The 19843-nt window shown below is 38.7% G+C and overlaps 1 protein-coding gene across 1 annotated transcript; it reads left to right on the top strand.

Moving 5' to 3' along the window:
- The first annotated feature begins 4153 nt into the window (after positions 1-4153).
- Positions 4154-5494, top strand: LOC115684313 (acetyl-CoA-benzylalcohol acetyltransferase-like). The gene has a single exon (XM_030609052.2). It carries the CDS (start codon positions 4154-4156, stop codon positions 5492-5494), a length of 1341 nt encoding a protein of 446 aa, XP_030464912.2.
- The last annotated feature ends 14349 nt before the right edge of the window (positions 5495-19843 follow it).

Raw genomic sequence — 19843 nt, 5'->3', positions numbered from 1 at the left:
ATAAATAAAACCGGAGGTCGATCGCGACAATGACAATCTTCAGGAAGAGGTACTTACAAGCGTGTTATTTTGAGTAAAATGGATCTGTACTGTTGGATTTGAAGGGTTTCATGTAGGTAGCTAGGGTTGGCAATTAGTGTGCTTGTGTCATGGTCTTATCGTATCATATGATATTGTCCTATTAAATTTAGGTTTAATGCGATCACGAGACAGCTAAAACTCGTTGCATATTCTTAAAGCCCAAGCACTGTACTGTCTGGCACAACACGACATGACACGTTTAATGGGCTTAAGATATAACTTTTCATATATATGTGTAAAAATGTGTTCAAACGTATTCTAACGTGCCTAAAAATGCAACTTAATTCATTGTGTCGATATGAGTAACCCGTTGACCTATTTTACTAATTGTGTCCAAGTGTGTTGTAAATGGTTTAAAGGGTGAACCTGCGAATAACACATTTATTACTTGTAATACATTTCTTACCAAAGGTTTAAATTTTTATCAACTATTATATGAAACCATCAACCTTTATTTGAATGACTTACCAACATTTCTTCGATTAAGTTATTAACTAGTTTTGGGTTACTGACTCAAGTACCTTCTATTTGCCTTGCTTGCCAACTTGTAATAATTACCAACTCTTTTTAGAAATTACAAATCTCAATTAGAATGATATCTATTTTTTTCTCTAATTCAATTACCGACTAGTTTTATGTTTCCAACTCATATTTGGGTTAGTTACCAATATTTATTTTTTCTCTACATAAACCAATTTCAATTTGTTTACCTTTCTTATCAATAACTTAAATTTATCAACTTGTATATAAAATCACCTACCTTTATTTGTGTGATTTTTCTTTGATTAAGTTAGCAACTAATTTTGGGTTAATAACTCTTGAGTTTCTTATCAAGTTTTTCTTTACTAACTATTCTGTTGAGCTATACCATTTTTATTTGTTTTACATACCAACTTTTTGAAATTTTACAAACTCTTTTTACAAATTTGAGTGATTACTAACTTTTCTTCGATTAAGTTATCAATTAGTTTTAGGTCACCAATTCTTATTTGAGTTAATGACAACTTTTATTTGTTTTCCTTTAACTTACCAACTTCTGTTATCTTTTACAAGAAAAACTAGCTTCTCTTTCTTTTACCCGCTTTTTTTTACTTCTTATCAACTCTTAATTTACCCACTATTTAATGTAATTAACAAACTTTGCCTTTTGAACGACTAAATAACTTTTCCGATTAAACAACCAATCAGCCATGTTTACTAACTCTCATTGAGTTGCTTACCAACTATTCTCTTGAGTTTCACCACTTTAATTTATCCTAGGTTACCGATTTTTTTACAATTAAGTTATCAACTAGTTTTGCGTTACCAATTTCTTATTTGAGTTAGTTACCAATGCTTATTTAGTTTTTTTTTGCAATTAATGACTTCTTTTGTCTCTAACAAAATGAATCTTCTCTTATCTATAACCAACTTCTATTTACCTTTCTTACGAATGCCTTAAATGTATTGTATTGTTATATGAAATTACCAATCTTTATCTGAATGATTTACCGTCTTTTTTCCTAATTGAGTAGCTCTTAAAAAATATTCATTCCACCGCTTAAAAGGAGAAGTAATCTCAGCAAAAAAGTGCACAAGATAAGATTTGGTCAAACTTTGATGGGATGAAGATGAGAAAATATTATGTGGGTTTGATGAATTTCTCCCCACAAATAAGACGCCTACACACGCGAGGCTCGGGGTGAGGCGCCTACGCCTACACCAGCGACACCTTCTCGCTGTGATTTGGGCAGCCCGTCCATTTGTATCCCCTTGCACCAGCGAACACCAGCACTTCAACAGCTCCACCCGCCGCGTCTGCCAGCAATCTGCGAGCGCCCGTGACGTCGGCGAGCCCCTGCGAGCTTCCAAGTCCTGCTGCCGCTTCCCTACTCCTCCCGACATCTCTACTGTGCCGTGACCACTCCTCGCCGCCGGTTGTTGTTCAAGTCGAAACCCCAATTAAGGCAGTTACTCGATTGAATATTTAACTACCTAAATTGAGATTATTTGATTCTAACTTGATTTGATTGGATTTGTTAGGCGTTACCGAATAGGCAGATTCCTTGTGAGTCGTTTAATATATATGTTTGATAATTGGGGTTATGATGTTTGGGACTAAAGATTGGAACATCAATTAAGTTTGTTTCCTTATTTATAAATATTAAATGAATATAGTCAATCATGCAGGGTGGTATATTTTATATGTAATTAAATTAGGCACATGCATCATATAAGCAATGTCTAAAAAGATTGAATTGCATTCACGTTTCCTAAATTAGAAATTCATATCTTAGATGCATTAGGAATCATATAGTAATTTGAGAAAATCATAAACTTCATTTAGTGCATAATTATGATTTAATATATATTATTCATAATTGGTTAAAGTCATTTACTTTTAATCATAAAAAGAAAATACCAAAAATAGTTAGCATTGTATTGTTGGGTCATCTTTTAATAAAGGTCATTAAGTTGTATAAGGCGTCATAAAGTTTAGTATTTTATTTATATAAAATGAAAAATACACAAATAATCTCACATAATTTAGATAATAGGATTGGACATAATGGAGCTTTTGGTTTGGTTAGCGCATCAAAATTCTCTTACCTTTTCTAGCAATTTATTTATTATTTTGATTTATCGAGTGTTAAATTCTTCTTTGTACACGGGCATGATCACCAATCAAATGTTATTGGTTTAAAATTAAAATTGATGATATTTTTATAATAAAAGAAAAGGTACCAAAAACACATTAGATTTATTTAGCGTAATCAAGTCCTGTATTCATAAGATCTCTGGTTCGCTGAAGTAAAATGTTCTCGCATTTTACTTGGGTTTCTAATGAACCCATAATAGATTAGTGGCGACTCCTAAATGTTTAAAATTGGATGTTTAATTAATTAAATTAAAACCCTAAAGTTGAGATTGGTATGGGCTTGGGATTATCTGCGCTAAGTGTTTGCTTAGTAATCCATTATCTTTCTTTTGGTGGTTCTCTAGGAAGGTCACAACATTAACCCAACGGAAAAGTTGGTAAATTAAAAAAAAATACACATTCATAGAAATGTCATTAAAGAGTCGATAATCCAAAACTTGTGGATAATTTGATAGAAGAATTGATGAATTAATTAAATAAAAGTTAGTAATTTCATATAAGAGTTGATAAAATCAAGGAGTACTTAAAAAGGTTAAATAAAAGTGGGTAAAAAATAAGAATAGTTGGTAATTAAAAAGAAAGATACACTTAATGAGTAACTAAAACGATAGTTGGAAACAAAAATATTAGGTAGGTAAATTAGCTAGAGACAAGCTAGTGAACGACTAATTAAGGCCGGTAATTTCCAAAATATTTGATAAATTCAAGGTGTTGCTAAGAAGTGCAAATCCAATTTGGTAAAGAAAAAGAAAGTCGGCAAATAAAAAAATCAAATAAAAAACTATGATAAGTAACTCAAATAAGCGTTACCTTAATATTATGTGGTAGTTTAATGGGTGAATGTAAGGTTGCTAACCAAGATGTTTGTAATTCAGTAGAAAAGTTGATAAAAATTTAAAAAACAATTATACGTTGGTAAATAAATTAAAGGAGAGTCAGCATTCAAAAAATAGTTGGTAACTTAATTTGACAGAACTTTAACTTAGGTTGGTAATTTCATATGTGAGTAATTAAATTTGAAACGTTAGTAAGTTATGTAAGTTCCCTGAAAAACGAAAGGTCAACGGTCATATTTTTGCCTACAGATTTTTGACACTTACCCGTACTTGTTGAAATTTACAAAAATTATTATTTTTGAGCACATAGCAATAGAATTATGCATCGTTCATTAATCTGGCAGCATACAAGTAATACTTAGATAAATATGCGGGATATATTCCGAATCTGTAACGTGACTTTCTATGTCAAATTGGTCGACCAATCTTATTATGCGTAGCACTATTCCAAGATTTAAATATTGTTTAAGAAATCTATAAAACAAGCAATACTAAAACATGGGACAGATCTTAGTGTAAGCCTTCTGAAATAGTCCTCCTTCGACCAAATTAGTTCCATATCGAAGTACTTCTGCACATATCCTGAAATCCTCCAAGAATGAAGGTGGAAGTACAGTGGAAGAAGGTGGTGAAGCCGTCGGCGCTTACGCCTCATCACCGGCAAAAACTAAAGTTGTCTTCAATGGATGAGCTTCAAACGCCAAATTATGTCGGCATCATCTTCTACTATAGAGATAATGCTGAGAATTCAGGAGTTGATACTCTTAAAAGGCTTCGCCGAATGGAGGAGTCCCTTTCGGAAACTCTAACAATCTTTTATCCTATGGCAGGGAGATATGTCGAAGATGACGGTTGCTTCATCGACTGTAACGACCACGGAGTTGAGTTCGTGCATGCCAAAGTGGATGCCCGGATCGATCAGATTATCCGTGGAGAGCCTGATTTGGATCTGCTCGATCGTTTGTCGAAATTCCCGACTGAAGCAGTGGGCAATCCCTTGGTTGTGATTCAAGCGAACGTGTTCGAGTGTGGCGGATTAGTCATTGGCCTGCACATTTCGCATAAGATTGGCGATATGTACACCATGGCCATGTTCATGAATTCGTGGGCCGCCATGTGCCGGGGAAACATGCACAAGATAGTTTGTCCAAGTTTCGAGCTATCGTCTATATTCCCGCCGAAAGAGCCATCCTTTGGCAGTTGGCCTGAACCTGGTATTGGAAATGAGAAATTCGTCATGAGTACCTTCAGGTTCGACGGTAAGGCTATATCCAAACTGAAAGCCCAAGCTACGGCAGATGCGCCAGATTCAATCGCTGATAATTGGCAGCCATCAAGGGTCGAGGTCGTTTCAGCACTAATAACCAGGGCTCTTGTTGATATCGATCGAAACAAACATGGCAAACTAAGGCCTTTCGTGGTTTGCATGACGATGAACTTGCGCGAGAGAATTGGCCTTGCGATACCTACTAATTCTTGCGGTAATCTCTACACCACGATTGCCGCTCAACTCGATAGATCCATGGCCGATGAAAGCAAGTTGGTATTCCAAGAAGTGGTGAACATGATAAGCGAAATGGTACGCAATTCCAGAGCAAGATATGCAAAAGTAGCAGATGCAGAGGAGCTACGTTCAATGGTGAAGGATTCTCTAATGGATTTCACGGAACTGGCGTTCACAAGTGAAGAGCATTTGATTCCTTTCAGTAGCTGGTGCCGGTTCGGGCTATACAAGAACGACTTTGGATGGGGATGGCCGGATCTAGTCGGCCTCGCATCACTGAATTTCAAGTCGGTTTTCCTAATCGACGACGAAGACAACGGAGGAATCTATGCGTGGGTGACCCTCAAGGAAGATGAGATGATTCCTTTCAAACATGATGCGGAGATCCGGGCATTCACTTCCCTAGTCGGAGATACATGTCGCCTAAACTATTAGTACTCATTGTACTTTAAGAATTTCATAGACCGTGCAAATCAGAATGACGAATTGAGGTCTTAAAAGAAAATATAGAGTATACACCTCTAGCGTAAACGAGATTTTACCCAAATGTCCTCACTAGTTATATGTACATGATTTTGTTGGATTTCGTGATGTTTTTTTTGTTGGTATGATTGTCAAAAAAAGTTCTAAACCTATTATACGGTAGCCAATTCAATCATAAACCTTTCAATTATGTCAATTTAGTCCTAAACATTTTGAGGATTTGCCAATTTAGTCATAATTTTTTTTTGTGTCAATTTAGTCCTAAATCTTTTGACAATTTGCCAATTTAGTCCTAAACCTATTATTTGGATATTTGGCCGGAAAGACTACATTGGCAAATCATCAATAAGTTTAGGACTGGCAAAATCATCGAAAGGTTTAGGACTAAATTGGCAAATCGTCTAAAGGTTTAGGACCGAATTGGCCTCCTTAAAATAGGTTTATGACTTTTTGAATAATTTTTTCATTTTTTGTTCTTGTGAGAGAATTCGTACATTATGTTTATAAAGTCCGTATGTGACAATGGCAACAAGGAATCAAAACTATTCAAGAGAAGCTCCTGCTAAAGCCTGCGAACTCCATATTCTCCTCGCCCTAAAGGAAGGAAAAATTCCGGAATTCTCCACTAATGCACATGTAGAAGGGGACAAAAATTGAATTATATTTTTTAAAAGGAAAGCGAAAGAAAAAGAAGTATGACAAAGAAGCCGGCAAGGATCTTAAATGCATCAAAAGTTGTCTCCGAAAAGACAAGAATTGCTCGTCTCTTAGACCAATCTTTAGACTCTATCGACACTACTTACAACTAGATGGTTGTGAGTGAGAATCTTGTTCCTAGCTCCATAGCGACTGGGGATGGAATCTGTCAACAAGCATTACTCAATTTTTGTCGAATAATACGAGGGATTGCACCTAATTTTACGTCCTCATTTGCCTAGAAAATATAATGGCTAAGAAAGTGATCATTAATGGATTAAATATGTATGTGAAAAATAGCTGAGACAAGTGGGCATAGTGATCGTTTCAACAAGAAGTTGTAAGGTATGTTTCTAAGGATAATATGTTTCTAAGGTGCATGCATAAATCAAGACGTATTTATAGTTAGAGCATAGAATTTTATATGATGTCTACCAAAATATGGATGATGACATCATAAATAGACAATCATCTAGAAATAGCAATAAAATGATCAAGTTCCTAAATCTAGAAAACACTACCTGTTTTTATTTTATTTCATATTCCTTTTGTTTTAGGCTCACGCTATTTTCACCCCTTTATTGGCTCCTAATACTCTCCTACCACATTAAGGCCATGTTTGGTTCAGCATTTGGAATGCTCATTTGGGCTCTAAAGTCCCTTGGCCAAATGCAAATGGTGTTTGGCAATTTTTTTTACTCACTTTGGGGAGATGCAATTGCATTTGAAATGCTCCCCAAGGGACCTTTGGCCAATGTTCCAATTTAGGTGCTTTGGGAAGTTGCATTTTCGGAATGCAACTTGCATTGTTCATGGACAGTGTTCATCTTCCCCAAACCGAGGTCCGGCAGCCGACGACCGCCGCCTGAGGGCTAGCCTGACCCCGGCAACCATCGCCTGGGGGTCGCGCGACCCCGGCGACCGCCGCCTGGGGTCGCGCAACCCAGGAACGCTTGGCCTGGTTCGCGCGACCCAAGCGACGCCCAAGGTCCGGCGACCCCAGGCTGTGGTCCCCAGGGTCGCGCGACCCCAGGCGGTGGTGGCCGGCGACCAGATCTAGCCGGCGGCGGTGGCCGCCGGTTTAGCTCCACCGGAGCTTTTTTTTTTAAAAAAAAATTAGCAAAAGTCCTTTAGCCCAAGTTAATTTTAAAAAACACTTAACAAACACTACTTGCATTTCGGAAAATCCCTTTAGCCCAAAGGTATTTGCTTTCCCCCAAATGCATTCCCCCAAAGTCGAACCAAACGGGCCCTAATTGAGGAGGGTAGCTCAAGTTGTCACCCTTCCTACTTGGAAAGAGAGATGTGTGGAGTTCGACTCTCCACCTTGTCGGGGGAGTTGGGGATGGGGACGTGTGAGTAAGGGAGTAGGGTTTCGAAACCTGCACACAGCATATAGCACACATAGTGGCTTGTAAAATAGAAATAAGATAAAACTAGACAAAAAAAAAACACCCCCGGCCATATTGAACTGACTACATTATCCCTGGATGATCTCACTCCTAATTTAAGATTATTTTTTACCTTTTTTCTTCTTTTTTTTTGTTTTAATTTTACTAAAAGACAAAGCTACTCACCTCCCTTTGAAACAACTTTTTTTCACCCTAGCCGCTTCTTCCGCACGTATTTCATTTTAACATTTCCTTCATGTTTGTCTTCTTTGAACTTATTATTCACCGTTGTAAATTGAACAATCACTAATTATATATTGGACTAAAGAAATGTTAATTCTATCTACAAATTGTTTACTTTATTTTCTTAGATTATCTTCACGATCATGAATTTCAACTTCGATATTGTGGTTGATATATGTATTATACACAATGCATTGTAAATTGAGCTCGGGGACTTGTTCACGCTAAATTACTCTAATGCCCTTTTGGGTACCATTTCATTTATTTATGAAAACATTTATGTAGGCAATTTGAATTAATTTTAAACCTATTCACTAACATACGAGGTGATCATACGGGTGCGCAACCATTAATGTAACATTCAAATAATCCAAAGCATTTAATAAATTACAAAGACAGAGAGGGATTTACTTATCTCGAAGTAATGTAAGTATCTGCAACAAATATTAATTAGAAACGCACATTCAACCTAGGTATGGTTTGACCGGTTTGCGGTAGGGGTGTCAAAACCAAACAATATACCCGAACCGGAACACGAACCGATCCGACCCGATCCGAAGTTTTGGGCATTTTCGGGCCGGGTCAACTTCATGTTTGGGTATTAGCTAAGTAAATGGGTATCTCAATGGTTTCGGTTCGGTTCGTGTTTAGAACACGAACCAAACCGAAACACATATATTTTTATTTTTATTTTTTATTTTTAGAACCGAAACACATTTCACTTTGTAGCACTGTCGTTCAACTTTGTCCTCCTCCAGAACGTGAAATCGCCCGTCGTCGTCAACTTCGTCCTTCTCAACAACTCTGCCTTCGTCCTCCTCATCTACTCTGTCGCCGTCATCCGGTCCAAAGAGCTCACGAGTCACCATAGTCTGTCTCAAAGTGGTGTCACTAGATCAACGATTCAACCGGCAAAATTTCAAGTCTTCATCTGCATTTGTGTCTTTGGTAGATAACTTGATAAGTACATCAAGCAAAGATGCATACTTGCATCAAATCCGACAACTTTCAAGCAAATGACAGGACAGCATGATGTAATTCCCGGGCAAATCCATGACAAAATCGGTAAAAAGCATGGTTTCGGAGCATCCTGACCCGCATTAAGCAGAAACCGAAACGTGAGAACGGAGATGAGAGGCAATCAAAATCCCCGAATTTAGAGGCAATCGAGGGCGACGAAAACCAGGGATACATGGGAAGCGTCAATTTAGATAAAACAAACAATAAGCACCAACCTTCGAATCAATTGTAACATCATCAAATATTAGCTTGAACCCAAAAAGACCTTAAACCCGAAACCCAACCCGATTTTTGCATTTCGAGTCATGTTCGGTTCGGGTCAAGAGTCCACATATCTTTTATGATTCGGGTCGAGTAGGGTAGCGTGGAGACTAGACCCAACCCGACCCATTGACACCCCTAGGTGTAACTTAACCTTAATTTATAATAAAAATCTAAAACACGAATCCGAACCGAACCGACCCGACCCGATCGTGCGGCTATATCATGTTCGGGTCTTGTTTCGGATTGGGCCAAGCATACATATTCATTGTTTCGGATCGGGTTGGGTATCATGAAAACCCGACCCGACCTGACCCGACCCATTAACACCCCTAGTTTGCGGTGGTTGGTTGGCTTGCGGCTAGACTACGTCGTGGGTGGCTCGGCTCGGCAGCACGCCGATGGCAGGAGCAGCATCGGTCTTGGTGTTAGGGACTCATTGCAGTCAGCTGGGACCGGAGCCGCGACATGGACCAGCACGAACAACGAGCAAGGGGAAGCAGTAATTTGGGCGGCGGAAGCAGTAGTGGGCAGCGTTGGTGCAGTAGCTCAGAATCGTCGTTGATTTAGGGCTCATCCTAGCGCATCACAGACGGCAACAACATCTTTGTCACCTTGGAGGAGCAGCAAGAGCGTCGGGTTTGACACGGGTCAAGAGTGTGGACACTTAAATTTTTGCCCAAAAATCATTTTCGAAAATTGGAACTTGTTTTTCACAAAAAATATATTTCATTAGATGTCAAGTTCTTGAATCGCGGATGCATTTAGTACAACTTTTTATTTGATATTTATTCCCTTAGAATTTGTTTTAAAAAATGACATAAAAAAGATAAAAAATATATATAATAAAAAGAACAAAAAAAATTAAAAAAAAAATTAAAAGAGAGATGGCATGGGCAGACGTTGATTGAGGCAGTGGAGAACAAGGAATACAGCTCCCGTCGGTCACCAACCACGCACACACTCACTCACCTTCACACACTCACCTTCCGCAAGTTGGAGGATGGATTGTCAGAATTCATTCAAAGCCACAAAACCAACAGTAAGAGGATGTCGTTCCTGTTTTCAAGAAAATGGACCAAGACAAAAAGAACAAATGAAGAAGAACAGGGCATGGGCTGAAATCAAACGTTGAGGGAAGCAGAGGAATAGCAGTGGATAGGAGCATTGATCGGCGCATGAAATTAAGGAAAGAAGGCAGAGGACAAGTTGAACATCCAGCGCAAGACAAGGAGAGAAGATAGAAGATAGACTGAAGATAGAGTGAAGCAATGAGTAAGCAGGGCGTGGGCACTGAACAGTGGAAGCAAGAGGGAGGATGCTGTTAGATGTATGCCCTAAAGTTACCATGTTAGGGATTTAAGTTGCACTTTCAATTTTATTATTTATTTAATGGCAATGACATATTCATTCATTTATCCAATTATTTAAATATATGAATGATTCCATAAGATCAGTTGTGACTGGACCTATTCTTGAGACGTTAAGAATATGTGTGACAGGTTCACAGTTAGACTGAATCTTTAAATTGTTCCTGGTCGATGGATCATTGAGTGGATATCAATAATCCTGTTGAGACCGGTATGTTCTTAGCTTCACCATTAAGTATTGGATATTTAAGGGAATGACGAGTCACGAGTCATTGGGTATTGTGATGCCCGAGCAAGAACACAGGTGTTTGTATCAGACAAGTTCACTGAACGTGACACACATATAACGATTAGCAACATGGAAGCTTTTAGCGTGGTCAATGCCTAATCGTTCATGCTCTGGTCTTGTGTAAATAATCCTTAGACCTGAGGCACGGTGTTGACTTGTGTGTTGGATGGCTATGGTTCACAGGTGCACATATTGCTGGTTCGTTGATCCGTCTCTGTACTTGATGGCCATAGTTCGTTCACATACGAAGTTACACGTGTGCGCAAAATGGAATCTGTCTCCTTGTTATACACAAGGTACAATAATGATGTCCTATGCAATCTAATCTTGACATTGCATTAAAATCGTCGACCGGAGTTGTAACCGAGAATGAACTGTTCATGTCTCATATAAAATGCATGTCAATTAGATTTGTGCATATGATCGAATTGATGACTTGACAAATATTCCATGGTCTTTGTTCGATCGGGACATAGTAAGGCAGAGGGATTGAATTACACTGTATCCAAAGCTGACGGGTTCATTATGTTCTTAAAATATTCACATTGTCTGGGTAGCCATGACATATTGCTAGATGTCAATCATGGCTTGTAGGATTTAAAGGTTGATCGGGACAATCAATTTTCTTGAGAGTACTAACGTGTTAGTGCAAGTCCTACTACCAGCTCAGTGATGAATCTAGGAATGTCACACACCATAATCAATTTAGGATGACGTTGTACGGAAGATGCAATATTGCAAATATATTTGCAATTATGGCAATCGATTAGTCAGATTGAGATTAAATTAAATGTGATTTAATTTAATTTTATTTCAGTCATGAGCGTGCATGCATATGATGCACACGCAAACCTAAAGTGGACACATATTAATGTGCCATATGATCTTGCACTCTTAATTTTATAAAATTAAATTAATTAAAAATGTACACGGTCAACAAATGTTGACCGTGTGCAGCACACGATCAGCTCCTTGCTGATCGTGTGTGTTTTAATTTAAAATTATAAAAAAAATGAAAATGATGATGATGGTGGTGCATGCACACGGTCAGCAGTTGACCTTGTGCATCACCCACGGTCAGCAACTGTTGCTGACCGTGGGCATCATCCACGACCAGCAACCGTTGCTGGTCGTGTGCTATATGCACACACGATCAGCGACGGTTGCTGATTGTGTGGTGAGTATCCATGCGATCAGTTACTGTTACTGATCTCACAAATAGAATGGTGTCAGCAACAGTTGCTGATATAAAAAAAAATACAGAGAAGAAAGAGTGCAATGAGTGTGCGTGAGAGTTAAAAATAGTTTTTTTCTCTCTTTCGACGTCGTGACTGAAATATCAAGAGTGCGGAGAATTGTCGCCACAAGATTGCTAGCACAATTCTATCGGTGATTATCCGCAAGTTCTTCCTTCCGTTCATCGTGCGATTGGTGGTGTGTCTGAACTAGAGGTCCGACGGTTGTGGGGCTCGAACTGAAGAACATCCGAACCGAAATCGTTTTGGGCACGTTACGAGAGGTAATCCGATTAACCCCCTATGGTCTTCCGATTTTTAATTGAAACGCACGAACAACGCTTTTGGAGATACATGTGTAGTTATATCTTTCCGCTGCGTTTATATTTTTTAACTATGCATGTTCCGTAGAAAACCAACAGTGGTATCAGAGCCAATCCTTAGGCGTTCTCGTGTGTTTAATTGATTTTGGTTCATATATATTTTTGCGATCCAATGGCCAATTTACTTTGTTGAGAGAATTGCTTACTCTTAAGTGGCCTATAGAAGTTGATTAATTTATATGATAAATTGGATCAACTGAGCAAAAATTGGAACTAAATCAATTTTGAATCAAAAATCCGTAGCTTGTTTTCTTTTGCTTTTGTCTTCTACAAAATGATTCGCAACTATGAATCTAGAGGCGATAACGCTACCATCACTTGGAATCACGCACGTGAAATTTGTTTCACCGGCTTTGATTTCTTAACGTGGCTTACGTTGCTCGGCCATGAATTTGATTCAGTGCAGAATTTTATTTGTGCCTTCCAAAGCTTTAAATTTAGAATTTATGGCTTGCGAGGAAGGGTGGTGATCATGGAAAAACCCCTAATCAATATGATTGATGTATGGATGAATGTATGATGATTACAGGTATTTTTGGGGTTGTAATTATTAAATGGAGGCTGCGTCCTTCTTTTTATTTTCCATGTAATGCATTTTTTAGTATAGTTTAGTATTATCAATTGTTGATGTAAACATTACACGAGGAGGAGCCATTAAGCCGGAGAGCTCTATGGGCCTGGTCCGTGAAGAGTTCAAGGATCCAAGAAAAAGTGAAGAGCATGTCTTTATTATTAAAACATTAAAATGGCTAAATGGGGCTCATTGGCTCGAGACCCATTGAGCCATAATTCCATGATCACCACGTAGGATAGATATTTATGCATTTGATATCTATTTATTTATTCAGTTGTTATGCATGTTAAACCGATTAATGTGCAAAGTGAGACCATTAATAACGACCCAAATCTCCTTATTAATTATATTAAGTCGAAACGGGTTTCGGACTCGTGGCCTTCCATCGTCGTGGTTTGGTCCAACATTATAGTGGTTGATTGACTAGCTATGGATACATAGGGGTCAATTCCCATTTATAATATTGGATCACTCCATTATGCATATGATGTTGTGGGGTTGAAGCCGAACGATTTCCAATAACTGTCAGGTGAGGGGATCGTTTGTGTTTTCAATACTTGCATGAGATGATGGGTTAGACTTAACTATGATCATGATGTCAATAACTGTCAGGTGAGACTTTCATGGTCTAGAGGCCGAAGTTATGATTGGGACTCGCATATGATGCGTTGAACAAGTTGGTTCACTCACTAAGTTCATAGAACACCAATAACTGTCAGGTGAGGCGGACTATAGGCTAGTGGGACTCCAATACCCACTAGTAATCTTTACCCAACAAAGATTACCGTTTTCCCATTTTAAGGAGTATGGGATTCGAAAAATTTAGTGGGAGGCACTACTTCATTTAAAGGCCAAAATGAAATGGTTATTTTGAAAGACAACGGCTAACAATTTATTTTCTGCACAGATATATTATTACTCTGAAAATGGTGACCACTAACCCACTCGCTTCTATACTTGACAAGAATTGTTTGACTGGACCCAATTTCACTGACTGGGTGAGGAATTTGAGAATTGTTCTCAATTCGGAAAAAATCGGGTATGTGCTTGATCAAAAGATGCCAAACTCCTTTCCTAAGGGTGGGACCCAAGAGGAGCGCGTTACTTATGATAAGTGGCGTGATGATGACCTAAAAGTTAGGTCATACATGCTTGCTTCAATGAACAATGAATTGCAGAAGAAGTATGAAATTATGGAAGATGCTAGGTCGATAATCTTGCACTTAAAAGAATATTTTGATGAGAATGGTCGAGCCTCTAGATATGAGATATCTAAAGCATTGTACCGTATGAGAATGGCTGAAGTATCATCGGTTAATGATCATGCTTTGAAAATGATATAGCACATCGAAGAGTTGGCTAGGCTCAATCTTGTTATGGATAATGAGTTAGCTGTGGATTTGATCCTCCAATCTCTGCCCGATTCCTTCTCTGGTTTTGTCCAAAACTTCCACATGCATAAGATGGAGAAAACTCTTGCTGAGTTACATAGCATGTTGGTAGTTTATGAGAAGGAAATGCACAACACGAGGCCCAATGTGGTGGCTATGGCTAAGGCTTCTTCTTCAAAGAGTAAGACTGTTTTGAAGAAAAAGAAATGGAAGAGGCCTGTGAAACATGCTGTGCAATCAAAGCCCAAGGTTGAAAAAGGGAATTGTCATTACTGTGGTGTCAAAGGGCACTGGAGGAGGAACTGCAGGAAGTACCTCGCGAGCTTGAAGGTCAAGCCTAAGGACCAACCTCGCGAAGGTATGGTGTCTATGCTTATTGAAACTAATCTTATGGTTAGTGCTGAATCCAACTTATGGGTTCTAGATTCTGCTGCAACCTCACATATTTGTATGTCTTTGCAGAATCTGGAAATAAGCAGGATGCTGAGGCGAAATGAAATTGTCCTAACATTTGCAAATGGAGCAAGAGTTGCTGCGTTAGCTGTAGGGACTTTTTGTTTATGTTTGCCTTCTGGACATATATTGGTGTTGAAAAATTGCTTGCATTATGAGAATGCTGTTAGGAACATCATCTCTATACCTCGTTTGAGTAAAGAGAATTATGAATTTTCTTTTGCTGATGATGTATGTTCTATTTATCATAATAGGAGATGTGTTGGTTCTGGCTTATTAACCAATAATATTTATACCATTACAATGTCTGGTAATGCGATTACCAATGCCAATAAGCAATACAATAATGATATAAATGCCATAACTAATAAACGCCCTAGAGATAGTCCAAACCCAAAGTATGTTTGGCATCTTCGGTTAGGTCATATTGGAGAAGACAGAATCAACAAGTTGAGTAATGATGGGTATATTGATTCATCAATGTTTGAGCCATACTCGGCTTGTGAGGCATGTCTTTTAGGAAAAATGACCAAAGCGCCCTTTATGGGACATAGTGCGCGAGCTGCTGACATACTGGGATTGATACATACATATGTATGTGGACCAATAAATGAAAATGCTAGAGGTGGTTATTCTTACTTCATTACATTCACCGATGATCAGTCACGGTATTGTTGTTTGTACTTCATGAAGTATAAATCCGAGTCTTTTGAAAAGTTCAAGGAATTCAGGGCTGAAGTTGAGAAACAAATAGGAAAATGTATTAAGGCTCTTCGATCTGTCGAGGAGGTGAATACCTTAGTACTGAATTTCTGGACTATCTTAAGGATAATGGCATTATATCATAGTGGACACCTCCTGGAACTCCAGAACACAATGGTGTATCTGAAAGAAAAAGTCGCACTTTATTAGATATGGTGCGATCTATGATGAGTTACACCGATTTGCCTATATCTCTTTGAGAATATGCCCTCGAGACAGCCGCATATGTACTGAATAGAGTGCCATCCAATCTGTTCCAACTACGCCTTATGAGATATGGCATAGTAGGAAACCAAGTCTTAATCATATTAAGATTTGGTGTTGTCCAGCTTTCGTCAAGAAGCTAAAAATGGAAAAATTGGAGGCTAGGTCTGAACAAGGTCGCTTCATTAGATATCCAAAGGAGTCTCTTGGATACTATTTCTATTTTCACTCTGACCTAAGAATTTCGGTCAGCAGGCATGCTTCTTTTCTGGAGAATCAGTTCGTCCAGGAAGGTGGTGCTGGCCGGAAAATAGTCTTACAAGAAGAGAACAATGAAGTACCAAATAACCAAGTTCAAACACCGATCTCTGATTCAGTGGGAGCTTCTTATACACAACCTCTTAAGAGGAGTGCGAGAACGTCTCGTCCACCTGCTCATTATAGACACTTGGTTGAACATATTGAACCATTATTCGTTGTGAATGATGGTGATCAACCTGGTGATCCAAACACTTATGAGAAGGCGATGTCGGACATCGATTCTGGTAAATGGCTAGAAGCCATGAAATCTGAAATGGATTCAATGTATTCCAATGAAGTTTGGACCTTAGTTGACCTGTCTGATAGTATTGTACCAATTGGCTGTAAATGGATTTTCAAGAGGAAGATGAATGCTGAGGGTCAAGTTGGAACTTACAAAGCACGGCTGGTGGCAAAAGGATATCGTCAAAAAGAAGGAATTGATTATGACGAAACTTTCTCACCTGTAGCCATGCTAAAATCCATTCGGATTATGTTGGATATAGCTGCACATCTAGATTATGAGATATTCCAAATGGATGTCAAAACGGCTTTTCTAAATGGTTTTCTTGAGGAGGACATCTATATGGAACAACCACGGGGTTTTGAATCCAATGGTGAACGTCGGAAGGTGTGTAAGCTTCAGAGATCCATTTATGGACTCAAACAAGCCTCCAGAAGTTGGAACATTCGTTTTGATGAAGTAGTCAAATCGTTTGGTTTCATCAAAAACCCGGATGAACCTTGTGTATACAAGAAGGTCAGTGGGAGTGCAATTGCATTTCTAGTTTTGTACGTCGATGATATACTTTTGATCGAGAACGATGTACCGATGATATCATCAATCAAACTATTCTTGTCACAGAAATACTCCATGAAAGATTTAGGAGAGGCAACCTGTATTTTAGGTATCAAGATCTATAGAGATAGATCGAGACGATTGATTGGCCTCTCACAGTCTACGTACATAGACAAAGTGTTAACACGTTTTAACATGCAATGTTCCAAAAGAGGATTATTGCCTTTTAGGCATGTAATCCATCTTTCCAAGGATATGTGTCCCAACACTCCTAAAGAAAGAGAGCGGATGGCAAAGATACCTTACGCATCTGCTATTGGAAGCATAATGTATGATATGCTATGTACGAGACCTGATATTGCACATGTTGTAAGCATTACTAGCAGATATCAGTCTGATCCAGGGGAAGAGCACTGGATAGGAGTCAAGATTATCCTTAAGTACTTGCGAAGGACTAAGGATTTATTCTTGATATATGGAGAAGGAGAGTTTAAAGTCGAAGCTTATACTGATTCCGATTTTCAATCGGATCCTAATGATTATAAGTCTACATCTGGGTTTGTCTTTACACTTAATGGTGGCGCAGTTAGTTGGAAGAGTTCCAAACAGAGTATAACTGCTGACTCCACCACTGAGGCAGAGTATGTAGCCGCTTCAGAAGCAGCAAAGGAAGCCGCTTGGATGAAGAAGTTCATTTCTGAACTTGGAGTTGTTCCTTCCATTGAACAACCAATTACATTGTTTTGTGATAACAATGGGGCAATAGCTCAAGCGAAGGAACCAAGGTCTCACCAGAAGTCCAAGCACATTGAGAGACGCTTCCATCTCATTAGAGAAATTGTTGGGAGAGGTGATATCGACTTGCAGAAAATTGTCTCAGCGGAAAACGTGGCAGATCCCTTCACTAAGGCCTTGCCTCAGTCTTCTTTTGAAAGACACATTGACAAAATGGGTTTGAGGTGCCAAACAAATTGGCTTTAGTGCAAGTGGGAGATTGTTAGATGTATGCCCTAAAGTTACCATGTAACAGTTACATGTTAGGAATTTAAGTTGTACTTTCAATTACATTATTTATTTAATGGCAAGGACGTATCCATTCATTCGTCCAATTATTTAAATATATGAATGATTCCATAAGATCAGTTGTGACTGGACCTATTCTTGAGACGTTAAGAATATGTGTGACAGATTCACAGTTAGACTGAATCTTTAAATTGTTCCTGGTCGATGGATCATTGAGTGGATATCAATAATCCTATTGAGACCGGTATGTTCTTAGCTTCACCATTAAGTATTGGATATTTAAGGGAATGACGAGTCACGAGTCATTGGGTATTGTGATGCCCGAGCAAGAACACAGGTGTTTGTATCAGACAAGTTTACTGAACGTGACACGCATATAACGATTAACAACATGGAAGCTTTTAGCGTGGTCAATGCCTAATCGTTCATGCTCTGGTCTTGTGTAAATAATCCTTAGACCTGAGGCACCGTGTTGACTTGTGTGTTGGATGGCTATGGTTCACAGGTGCACATATTGCTGGTTCGTTGATCCGTCTCTATACTTGATGGCCATAGTTCGTTCACATACGAAGTTACACTTGTGCGCAAAATGGAATCTGTCTCCTTGTTATACACAAGGTACAATAATGATGTCTTATGCAATGTAATCTTGACATTGCATTAAAATCCTCGGCCGGAGTTGTAACCGAGAATGAACTGTTCATGTCTCATATAAAATGCATGTCAATTAGATTTGTGCATATGATCGAATTGATGACTTGACAAATATTCCATGGTCTTTGTTCGATCGGGACATAGTAAGGCAGAGGGATTGAATTACACTATACCCAAAGCTGACGGGTTCATTATGTTCTTAAAATATTCACATTGTCTGGATAGCCATGACATATTGCTAGATGTCAATCATGGCTTGTAGGATCTAAAGGTTGATCGGGACAATCAATTTTTCATGAGAGTACTAACGTGTTAGTGCAAGTCCTACTACCAGCTCAGTGATGAATCTAGGAATGTCACACACCATAATCAATTTAGGATGACGTTGTACGGAAGATGCAATATTGTAAATATGTTTGCAATTATAGCAATCGATTAGTCAGATTGAGATTAAATTAAATGTGATTTAATTTAATTTTATTTCAATCATGAGCGTGCATGCATATGATGCACACATATTAATGTGCTATATGATCTTGCACTCTTAATTTTATAAAATTAAATTAATTAAAAATGTACACGGTCAACAATTGTTGACCGTGCGCAGCACACGATCAGCTCCTTGCTGATCGTGTGTGTTTTAATTTAAAATTATAAAAAAAATGAAAATGATGATGATGGTGGTGCATGCACACGGTCAGTAGTTGACCGTGTGCATCACCCACGGTCAGCAACTGTTGCTGACCGTGGGCATCATCCGCGACCAGCAACCGTTGCTGGTCGTGTGCTATATGCACACACGATCAGCGACGGTTGCTGATCGCACAAATAGAATGGTGTCAGCGACAGTTGCTGATATAAACAAAAATACAGAGAAGAAAGAGTGCAATGAGTATGCGCGAGAGTTAAAAATAGTTTTTTCTCTCTTTCGACGTCGTGACTGAAATATCAAGAGTGCGGAGAATTATCGCCACAAGATTGCTAGCACAATTCTATTGGTGATTATCCGCAAGTTCTTCCTTCCGTTCATCGTGCGATTGGTGGTGTGTCTGAACTAGAGGTCCGACGGTTGTGGGGCTCGAACTGAAAAACATCCGAACCGAAATCGTTTTGGGCACGTTACGAGAGGTAATCCGATTAACCCCCTATGGTCTTCCGATTTTTAATTGAAACGCACGAATCACGCTTTTGGAGATACATGTGTAGTTATATCTTTTCGCTGCGTTTATATTTTTTAACTATGCATGTTCAGT

The sequence above is a fragment of the Syzygium oleosum genome, unplaced genomic scaffold (assembly GCF_021117445.2).
Source record: "Syzygium oleosum isolate NSW1041296 unplaced genomic scaffold, Sole_v2.1 Sole_v2.27, whole genome shotgun sequence".
Classification (NCBI taxonomy): domain Eukaryota; kingdom Viridiplantae; phylum Streptophyta; class Magnoliopsida; order Myrtales; family Myrtaceae; genus Syzygium; species Syzygium oleosum.
The sequence above is the reverse complement of the archived record's forward strand: the minus strand, read 5'-3'. Positions and strand labels throughout refer to the sequence as shown.